At 42.5% G+C, this 9,600-nt stretch overlaps 3 protein-coding genes and 1 long non-coding RNA gene across 6 annotated transcripts; all 4 read left to right on the forward strand.

Annotated features, from left to right (window-relative positions):
• Window positions 1-597: 597 nt before the first annotated feature.
• On the forward strand, window positions 598-3,431 carry rplp0 (ribosomal protein, large, P0). The gene is made up of 8 exons (XM_019880535.1): window positions 598-669; window positions 1,168-1,276; window positions 1,367-1,542; window positions 1,772-1,859; window positions 2,331-2,477; window positions 2,694-2,879; window positions 2,957-3,097; window positions 3,228-3,431. Exons 2-8 carry the CDS (start codon window positions 1,223-1,225, stop codon window positions 3,378-3,380), a joined length of 945 nt encoding a protein of 314 aa, XP_019736094.1. The 5' UTR covers window positions 598-669; window positions 1,168-1,222; the 3' UTR covers window positions 3,381-3,431.
• On the forward strand, window positions 1,866-2,329 carry LOC109522201 (uncharacterized). The gene is made up of 2 exons (XR_002169528.1): window positions 1,866-2,002; window positions 2,138-2,329. It is a non-coding gene; the product is annotated as an uncharacterized LOC109522201 (long non-coding RNA).
• Window positions 3,432-4,252: 821 nt separating the features above from the next.
• Window positions 4,253-6,720, forward strand: LOC109522200 (golgin subfamily A member 7-like). 3 transcript variants are annotated; one of them, XM_019880538.1, is made up of 6 exons: window positions 4,253-4,360; window positions 4,723-4,845; window positions 4,919-5,071; window positions 5,325-5,426; window positions 5,642-5,698; window positions 5,949-6,720. In XM_019880538.1, the coding sequence occupies exons 1-5, from the start codon at window positions 4,352-4,354 to the stop codon at window positions 5,687-5,689; spliced, it is 435 nt and encodes a 144-aa protein (XP_019736097.1). In that variant the 5' UTR covers window positions 4,253-4,351; the 3' UTR covers window positions 5,690-5,698; window positions 5,949-6,720. The 3 variants fall into 3 exon arrangements, with proteins under 3 accessions (XP_019736097.1, XP_019736095.1, XP_019736096.1); XM_019880536.1 differs by lacking the exon at window positions 4,253-4,360 and adding an exon at window positions 4,401-4,512; XM_019880537.1 differs by lacking the exon at window positions 4,253-4,360 and adding an exon at window positions 4,401-4,512 and having other exon boundaries at window positions 5,642-5,696; window positions 5,946-6,720.
• A 226-nt stretch (window positions 6,721-6,946) lies between these two features.
• Window positions 6,947-9,575, forward strand: r3hcc1 (R3H domain and coiled-coil containing 1). Its single transcript, XM_019880470.1, has 8 exons — window positions 6,947-6,967; window positions 7,146-7,309; window positions 7,522-7,659; window positions 8,076-8,517; window positions 8,587-8,762; window positions 8,852-8,922; window positions 9,111-9,206; window positions 9,344-9,575. The coding sequence occupies exons 1-8, from the start codon at window positions 6,947-6,949 to the stop codon at window positions 9,469-9,471; spliced, it is 1,236 nt and encodes a 411-aa protein (XP_019736029.1). The 3' UTR covers window positions 9,472-9,575.
• The last annotated feature ends 25 nt before the right edge of the window (window positions 9,576-9,600 follow it).

Raw genomic sequence — 9,600 nt, forward strand, 5'->3', positions numbered from 1 at the left:
TTCCACCCTAACGTAGCTTGTAACACAAAGCATGTAAGTAGTGCAATGTCACATTCTAAACATTTAGGGGCCCTGTGTACGGAAGACGAAAATAGTCCGAACATAAACAGCGCTGTGTTAATGATTTAAAAAGTGATGAAGCTGAGGTTTTAAAACAATACCTCTTTGGCTGCAGGTACTACCTTGTCTTTAAAACAGCTCTTAAGCGAATCCTTGGAAGCACTGCAAAGATGCCCAGGGAAGACAGGGAACCGGCTCTCTAAAAAGAGCCGGAATTCCCATCACTAATCTGTTCTTCAGCTTCAGGCGAAGCGTTTTCTTCTTCTGTAGTTTATTTTGTGGTTTCCAAAACACCGAACGTTTGGTGTGTTACCGCCACTTACCGGGCGGTAGTATAGAGCAGGATACTGTACTGTATAGGAGGTGAATAAAAATGTTACCAAAAAAATCCTCTTAAAAAACTTTCGATATAGTTTTTTTTTTACTTTAAATTTTGGCTCAGCCTCAATGCTTGCCTTCTTCCTTTTGCCTCACAAATGATTGACATTTGCATTGCCCAATAGTAACCATGGTATGCCTATAAAGTCCAACGCGATTGGTCAAAGTGTTTGTTATAAAAACCGCCTGTGTCTGTCGACTTCCTCTTTCTTCTACGCAGCCCTAGACGCGGTAAGCCATGTCCTGCTGACAATAAAGCCATCGAAAAAAAAAGCGTTGATAAACTGATCTAGATAAACAAACAGAATGTATAGTCTCTGTTTCAATGTCTCGAGAGCATTTGCGTGTTTTCAACTGCGTGTTGAGTAATACGGCTACGTAGTTAGTCCTGTTGGACACCGCTAGCGTGCTAACCGCCGGCTAACCTTAGCGAGCGCTAGCAATCTAGCACGTGTCACGTTGGTCTTACGCAAATCGAAAACATCTTAAAGTAATAACTTACGACCGACATTTTAACGGGCAGGTTTGCTTGTTTTAAACAGTCATGCCGCGTATTCCACCCTAACGTAGCTTGTAACACAAAGCATGTAAGTAGTGCAATGTCACATTCTAAACATTTAGGGGCCCTGTGTACGGAAGACGAAAATAGTCCGAACATAAACAGCGCTGTGTTAATGATTTAAAAAGTGATGAAGCTGAGGTTTTAAAACAATACCTCTTTGGCTGCAGGTACTACCTTGTCTTTAAAACAGCTCTTAAGCGAATCCTTGGAAGCACTGCAAAGATGCCCAGGGAAGACAGGGCCACGTGGAAGTCAAACTATTTCCTGAAAATCATCGTAGGTACCCACTAGTAAGCATTCCGACTTTTCAATGCGTTTTTATGCCTTTCCTATTCATTATGGACTGTCTCCTGGAAAAAACTCTAGCAACTCCTGGATGACTATCCAAAATGCTTCATCGTCGGAGCCGACAACGTGGGCTCCAAGCAGATGCAGACCATCCGCTGTTCTCTGCGTGGCAAAGCTGTGGTGCTCATGGGTAAAAACACCATGATGCGCAAGGCTATTCGTGGTCACCTGGAGAACAACCCTGCTTTGGAGAAGTGAGTATTACCACTTTCTCAGTTTTTAAATGTCATTTGCAGGTCAGTTTTAATATAGCCTGTGTGGTGCTGTATTGACGTTCCCCCTGCAAACAGAAAACTGTTTCCACGCTATCTCTGTTTGTCCAAACCTCCTGACAGCCAGAGACGCAGGGTTTCAGACACCAGTTTCTCAAAATGTGTAAAATGCTGTCATTGGCACTTTGACAGCAAAGTATGCTTTTAACAGGCTAGTTCCCCACATTAAAGGAAATGTGGGGTTCGTCTTCACCAAGGAAGATCTGGCAGAGGTCAGGGACTTGTTGGTGGCCAACAAGGTAATACAGATGCTTGTACACACTCGTTACTAAATAATACTACGAAGCTTGTTAATAGTATTTTGAAAGCCTTTGCAATCTGTTTTTTTCCTCCTTAAAATGGGTCATCGTCATAAGCATTTTGGATATCATACGCAGGATAGGTTACAATACGGCTAGTTTGGTGCTGTGTTGTCGTTCCCCCTGCAAACAAAAACCTGTTTTCAGCTATCCCTGTCTGTCCAAACCTACTGATGGCCAAGGGACGCAAGATTTCAGACATATCATACGCAGGATAGGTTACAATACGGCTAGTTTGGTGCTGTGTTGTCGTTCCCCCTGCAAACAAAAACCTGTTTTCAGCTATCCCTGTCTGTCCAAACCTACTGATGGCCAAGGGACGCAAGATTTCAGACATATTGTAGTAGAGTTGTGGTTGGACTGTAACATTTTGGTTTAGGGCAAAACTGTAATGCTTCTGGAATGATTTAGGTGCCAGCTGCTGCCCGTGCTGGAGCCATTGCCCCCTGTGATGTGACTGTGCCTGCCCAGAATACTGGTCTGGGTCCCGAGAAGACCTCCTTCTTTCAGGCTCTGGGCATCACAACTAAGATTTCCAGGGGAACCATTGAAATTTTGGTAAGCTTTAAAAGTACTTTGGCTAAGGCAAGGAAGCATTATTTGTATACTGTATTTCAGAGACAAACTAGCTTTATGTGCTTGTTGGAATTAAAAGCATTTGCTAATGATTCGGACATTTGAAAGTATAGCTTAAAAAGAACTCTGACTAAAAGCGTACAGTCCAATCAAGACTAAGCAAAGTCGTGTGCAAGTATTAACTATCATTTCCCTCAGAGTGATGTCAGTCTGATCAAGACTGGCGACAAGGTTGGTGCCAGTGAGGCCACGCTGCTCAACATGCTGAACATCTCCCCCTTCTCCTTTGGACTCATCATCCAACAAGTGTATGACAATGGCAGCGTCTACAGTCCCGATGTGCTTGACATCACTGAGGCCTCCCTCCATGCCAGGTTCCTGGAGGTAAGAGGAAGGCTTGTGTCGGCTCAAGTGTTCTACGGATGGAAATCTATTCAGTGTAAAATATTGTTTCTGTGTAGGGTGTGAGGAACATTGCCAGTGTGTCTCTTGAGATTGGCTATCCCACTCTTGCCTCTGTGCCCCACACTGTCATCAATGGCTACAAGAGAGTCCTTGCCATCGCCGTGGAGACGGACTACTCCTTCCCCCTGGCAGACAAGGTTGGTATTTGGGAAAGTGTGTCAGTCAATGAGTGAGTTTGGTCACAGACACCCGTCGTTAGGCATAATGGATGTATCTTTTGTACTGATTCATATTGAATTACTAATGGTAAATTCTCTTATCCCACAGGTCAAAGCCTTCCTTGCTGACCCATCTGCCTTTGCTGCAGTGGCAGCACCAGCTGCAGCTGAAACTGCAGCAGCTCCGGCTGCTGCTAAGGAAGAAGTCAAAGAGGAGTCTGAGGAATCGGATGATGACATGGGCTTTGGGTTGTTTGACTAAGACTACATCTACAATAAATCAACATCACGATTTCAATAAAATGTCAAACATAGAGCTTTTCAGTTTTTCTATCGCTGACATGACATTAGACTCGCTTGGCTTGTTGGGAGCACATAGCTTGTGATTGAATGTGTTCTCAAATGAATTATCGCTCAAGGTGATTTACCCATCCTAGCTGTAAATTCTTTGTGCAAAAACCAAATCGCACATCAAAGTATGTGTGAAGGGAGCAATGTCTGTGTGAAAGACGAGTGGTATGCCTGAGCTGACTGTGGTCTGCCTTGCTCAGTTGAACAGTAAACGTTACCAAGCCTGAATTGGGAACATCCTTGAAATAGCATGTCTAATATTTGATTGGGGGGGTGGTCAGGACAAGACTGAGTCACTTGAAATTGCTTTGGTGTTGAAGTGGGTTAACTTTATTCGGAGCACAGTGGCCCCTAACTGGAAACTAAGTGCATACGCACACTGTAAATCAACTTGAGTAAATATGAGTTTCCAATCCTTTCACTGACAAAAGTGCTGAGGTTTGGAGCAGAGGTTTCTCAGCAACAAATATTCAAGAAACAAAAATACTCGTCGTGCATGTGGATACAATTTACTTGGAGCAACCCAAATTTCAGGGGCAAATTGCAATTTAGGAGCCCCAAGGTCAGTACACCACCAATGACAAATTTCCTGAGAGTGGGTAATTTAAAGTCAAAACTAGTCCAACTACCCAGAGTTGTTAAAGTGCAGGGAGGGGAAAGTCCGCACACGTTTGTGACACCTGAACCGCAACTCATCAGAGGTGCAAAATAGGCTGTTATCCCGTCACAGACATGAAATTGATACAAGCATGCCGACGTGTGCGAACTGCTTTAATTCAAACGAGTCTTAAATTGAAGACGCACACCGGAAGTGACGTTTAGCCTACGATGCTGTGATTGCGCAGTATAGATGCGCAGCAACATAGGAGGAAAACGTTCACTATGGCTGAGGTACGACATTTTGGTATTCCCTGACTGGAAAAAAAATTAGTGGTCTTCGATATCGTTGCAAGGGAACAACACATTGTCAACTGTTGTTCGTGATGGCAACAACGGACTTAAACTGTAGTGAATTTCACAACGACCAAATTGCTACACTAAGTGTAAGCTAAGTCTCATTAGCAAGGGTGAGGTGTCAATACTCAATTAGTGTATCTGCGATCTCTCTGTATGGCAGTAATGATAACGAACTAAACGAGCTAATTTAACTATCATTGAGCTATCGTAAAACAATGACGACGTTTATGAATGAACGTGAATGTCGATTTCGCTGCTTGTTTGAAAATTAAAGAAGTTGTGATTTGTTTGTGAAGACTCACAGTTTACAGGAACTCCAACATCCCGTTGTCAGCACCAAGGTGTTCATCCAGAGGGACTACAGCTCAGGAACTCTTTGCAAGTTCCAGAACAAGTTCCCCGCGGAACTCGAATCCAGGGTACGTTCTTGGCCGGTGAAGCTGTGTGCAGTCCGTACTTAATCAATCCTCACTTGTTTTTGTTGCTCTTTAGCTGGACAGGCAACATTTCGAGGAGACCATCCAGACTTTAAACAACCTGTATGCTGAAGCAGAGAAGCTAGGGGGGAAATCTTACCTAGAGGGCTGCCTGGCCTGCCTCACTGCCTACACCATATTCCTCTGTATGGAGACCCAGTATGAAAAGGTAAGTTTGGTTCCTTTTTTTGGGGGGGTTATTAGACAGATCTCCTGCCTCCTATCCCAGTCACTGGAGTGGTCCAAGAGATCGTTTCAAATATTTAGCTTTATTCTCATAACAACCCATCTTATATGCCATTGTGTAATATTTTTTTTCTTTTCAGTGTGGCCCACATACTACATTTATTATGTATAGAACTGTAATTGTGATAAATTACCACTGCTCCACTCGATGTATGTGTGTGTCTGTGTGCGTGCAGGTGTTAAGGAAGGTCGCCAGATACATTAAAGAGCAGAATGAGAAGGTCTACATTCCCAGGAGCCTCCTGCTGACTGACCCCATTGAGAGAGGCCTCAGAGTCGTATCCTGTGTTTATGTCAAATCATTTTTGCTCAATGACAGGATTTACGTACTTCTTATTAAGACAGATTTTTTTCTCGTTGTTCAGAAAAGCTTGTATTTCATTGGAGCAAGACAGTCGGTGCTTGTCATGTTTGGCAAATCTTGGTGTAACCATCACATGAAAATTCACTTGTAAATCACATTAAATATTGTCCTTAATTGACCATCTTTCAGATTGAAATTACAGTTTTTGAAGACAGAGGGTTTGTCCCAACAAGTTAAGACCCCAGGGTATTGCTTTATTTTTTGTATTATGTACTGTATATTGTTTGTTTAATCCATATTGTTTGGCTTTGAAGTATATTTTCAGAAACTCCAAATTTGACCATTTTTGCAGATGCATTTGACTCTGGAGATTCGATCATATATAGCGTGTGATGTTCCTTCTTTAAATACAATGGGATTAGATAGGTATGGTGCAAATAAAACTACATTTTGCTTATTCATTGTGCTAACACAATCATGTATTTCTTGTGTGCAGACTGGTGACCGACGAATCGTGTGTCCAAACAGACGCTCAGACGTCTGCTTCTCCTGAATCAATGTATATAACAATTTCTTTGCTCTGTGTTTTTTTATTTATATGCTGTATATTCCACTAACTGCCTCTCCTTTTCTTTGTACACGTGGGGACTCTTATTGTACACAAGGTGATCTATAATGCTGATTAAGACAGGGCCTTTAAACTTGTGCCATTTGTTTGACATTAACAGCAGTTCCTCGAATATTTTTTTGCGTGTAATATGTCGATGGCAAGAGTTGCTGTGAATTCTGAGGCGTGATGATGTAATTTGTCATCAGGAAATGAGTTAACGGGTTAATTTTTAAAATGTAGATTTTGTCTATCATGATTTGATATTTTTACATTTTTATAAGAAGACCATTTAGAAGTGACTTGTAAGTTGTCTGAGTCTTTGTGAATGTTTTTATGATCACCACAGAATCACTCGACATTCCACACATGCTTTCTGTTGTAGGGGCGTGCTTTTCTTATTAACCCACATTTATTCAAATCTGGGATTCCTTCAGTTCAGGAGTCAAAGAACTGGGTTCCTCCACCGAACCTACTCACAAAATACATCATGCATTTATCGCCATAAAATTTTATACACTGTACCTAATCGTGGGATCCACATTAGAGGTTTGTTTGTGAAACCTTGATTTCAGTTAATGGCCTTTACTGTTAACCTTTTAGTCAATTCAGCATTTATTGAATGTTCCGTGAATAAACAGTACATGTACACGTAGAATTTTAATTGTTTATTCCTTTTTGAGTTAACTTTACTGCATACTTTTGAACATTGCTGTAGTAGACGGCAAATATATTGAACTCTTGGAAAAATACCTATGTATGTGTTGTTAATAAAATACAACGGTCGCACAACTTTAAGGGTTGTAAGTTGTATGGATTTTAGTTTTCTTTTCCACTCGGATGAATTTTGGCTGCTCTCGGCACCCGTCCCGGAACTACAGTGAGAGATGCAACCAATATTACCACTGGTGAATTTCACGGACATAAACTTTTCTAACTTTTTAAATTAATCACGTATTTATATATTGAGGCAATTTAATTGAATTGTGCGAGAGTTACGTTTAACACTACTTTTAGACTGACTAGTACCGTTTTCAAATCCAGTTGCTAGCTTAGCATGCTCTCAGATCAGTCATTTGCGTTTAGTTGGGTCTGTTTCCTTTGAGCTGGCTCAATAACATTCATTTCGATTTTCTGGCCACACTGGCGTTCCCCTGCTACGACGGAGTTTATCTCCCAAAGGAAGAGCATGAATTTGTGCACCAGGCCTTGGATGAGCTGGAAACATACCAGAAGAGTAGCCCCAAAAGGTAAATGAATGGGTTATGACAGCTTTAGTACGTATTCTGACATGGATATGCTGTGTGACAAATAAGTAAAGCATAAAATTAACCAAGATTTACAAATTAAATAACATTAGCTCATAATGGATGGTAGCTGTGTTTAGTGTCGTGTCAAAAAGTTAATGATGTTCGACTGGCTCTGTATTAACCCCCTGGCTCCTGTGTGTCCCCACCTCCAGTGTACTCCTGTTCCCACCTCTACCCAGCAGACTACGATACCTGATCCATAAGACCGTCGAGGAGCTGCCGGAGCTCACCACCTTCTCTGTGGGAGAGAGCTGGTGTCGTCAGGTGGTCGTCTGCCCCTCGGAGCTCAGGTATGCACAAACCGCAGGAGATCAATGTGATGTGTTACGACGTCATTCACCATTGCATGAAATCATGACAACAGCAGTATTTTATTTGTACTCCACTAGCTGATCACAAGGCAGCCCGTCGTCACATTCGTGATGAGATCCAGGACAAGCACTTTACCAAAAAAAACCCAAACTATTTACAAAGATGAGGCTTTGTTTTGGTTTAGCTATTTCGCACGATAACTTTACAAAAATGAAACTCAGAATAATATTCAACATTTAAAAAGAAAATTGTATTTTTCGTAATGTTTTCCAACTTTAAAATAATTTTTAAAAATTGTATTTCATCGGGAAACTTAAAATATAGTTATCGTGTGTGAACTTTGTCCGTTAGTGTTTTGTGTTTTTCAGCCTATTTAAGGACATTTGTTTTGTAGAGGCGAGGCACAGGAAGAAGACAATGATGCAGACTGCAACTCCAGCCTGGATGAACAGCCTGTTAGAAGTCCTGAAAGTCAATCTTCCAAATCAACTCGAATCAGATCATCCAGGAGGCCAGACAAGGCACTTTACACCCCAAGAGCTGCTCGGCAGAGTCTCCAGAGCCAAAACTCACAAGTCTCCCAAGGAGTCCAGGAGTCGACCTGTTCGGCCTTCATCACCAGTCTATCGAACTCCTGTTCCTCGTCCGAGGGAAAGTCGTCACTTGTATTAAAAGAAGAATCCCTTCCCACTGCAGCAGATGGCACTGCTGACACATTAACGGAAGGGAAAGCTAACTTGAGCGTTCATCAGGATGACGTGACACTTTCCCGCTTGAGTGAAATGAGCCTTCAAGATGACGGGAATGAATCTGCCACATGCGACCTGACTGAAGAGGTTGGATCACCCGTAATGCTTTTGGTGACCTTTTTGCTTCAATGTGTTTTTGTGCATTTCACCGCTCAGATCAAGACACACCTGCGGGAAGCTGTGACTTTCACCGTGCAGCATGCATACAATGACTACTCCGCTTACGAGAATGTGCTCATCACCCCTGAGGAATTTGGCCACGTTATCGAGATCTATGACTTCCCTGCCGTGTTCAAAACAGATGATCTCTTGGATGCCTTCACTGAGTACAGGTGAGGCTTCCTTCACCTGTTCTTAAGTCTGAACATTTACCAGTGAGCCCGGGGCTCCTTTAAAGCAATATTTCCCTGTTTTGTATCAGCGATGGCGGAATGAAGATCACGTGGGTGGACAACACGCACGCCTTGGGTGTTTTCGCCACACAAACGGCAGGTGAGATCACGAACAGAGATTACGATAGTGGTTAGGCAAACACCAGTAATAAATATGAATAGGAGGTGCACCAGAAAGTGAGCTGCGGCGCTTATAAGAAGTAACTTGAATCTGCCGAGTAGGAATATTCCTTAATTGTCATAAAATTTCAGGTTACATTAGTTTGTGTGTGTATGTGTTTCATACAGCCCTGCATGCCCTCTCCATCTGCCACCCTCTGCTGAAGACTCGAACGCTGACTGAAGGCAGCAAAAAGGCCAGAGGCAAAGCCATTCGACGAGCAGGTACAACTATATGTCTTAAACCTTTCCTGTCTTATCAACAATGTTTACGAGATAGTCGTCTTTTCAAATGTTCCACCATTCCCCTTTCTTTAAGCGGCTGTAGATTTATTGAGTAAGCTACTGATTGTGTTGTGCAGAGTTCATTCAGCCGGTGAAGGAGCGTCCGAAGACAGACAGCGCTGTTGCTAGGCGGATGGTGGCCCGAGCTCTGGGCCTGAATGGACGAGGGCGCAGACGAGGGCGTGGACGAGGGCAGAGCTTCTGACATAAAGTGTTGGCCAATGCAGGTGACTGAACCGAGAAAAGCCATAAGTCTCATGTGACAAAAAACAAAACAAAAAACAATTTATCTATTCAGCAAATTAAAAAGCATTCATCACAAAGCTTTTATCAC

This window comes from Hippocampus comes, unplaced genomic scaffold (genome assembly GCF_001891065.2).
Source record: "Hippocampus comes isolate QL1 unplaced genomic scaffold, H_comes_QL1_v1.1 scaffold68, whole genome shotgun sequence".
Taxonomy (NCBI): domain Eukaryota; kingdom Metazoa; phylum Chordata; class Actinopteri; order Syngnathiformes; family Syngnathidae; genus Hippocampus; species Hippocampus comes.

What these genes read in the sequence shown, in the direction of transcription:
- rplp0 (XM_019880535.1), top strand. Translation starts at nt 1,223, where the DNA reads ATGCCCAGGGAAGACAGGGCCACGTGGAAGTCAAACTATTTCCTGAAA. An exon ending in AACAACCCTGCTTTGGAGAA is followed by an intron (nt 1,543 to 1,771) that starts GTGAGTATTACC and finishes TGCTTTTAACAG; the next exon opens with GCTAGTTCCCCACATTAAAG. An exon ending in CCTTCCCCCTGGCAGACAAG is followed by an intron (nt 3,098 to 3,227) that starts GTTGGTATTTGG and finishes CTTATCCCACAG; the next exon opens with GTCAAAGCCTTCCTTGCTGA.
- LOC109522200 (XM_019880536.1), top strand. Translation starts at nt 4,453, where the DNA reads ATGGCAACAACGGACTTAAACTGTAGTGAATTTCACAACGACCAAATT. An exon ending in CCGCGGAACTCGAATCCAGG is followed by an intron (nt 4,846 to 4,918) that starts GTACGTTCTTGG and finishes GTTGCTCTTTAG; the next exon opens with CTGGACAGGCAACATTTCGA. An exon ending in TGGAGACCCAGTATGAAAAG is followed by an intron (nt 5,072 to 5,324) that starts GTAAGTTTGGTT and finishes GTGTGCGTGCAG; the next exon opens with GTGTTAAGGAAGGTCGCCAG.
- r3hcc1 (XM_019880470.1), top strand. Translation starts at nt 6,947, where the DNA reads ATGCAACCAATATTACCACTG. An exon ending in TGCAACCAATATTACCACTG is followed by an intron (nt 6,968 to 7,145) that starts GTGAATTTCACG and finishes ATTTGCGTTTAG; the next exon opens with TTGGGTCTGTTTCCTTTGAG. An exon ending in GATGCCTTCACTGAGTACAG is followed by an intron (nt 8,763 to 8,851) that starts GTGAGGCTTCCT and finishes GTTTTGTATCAG; the next exon opens with CGATGGCGGAATGAAGATCA.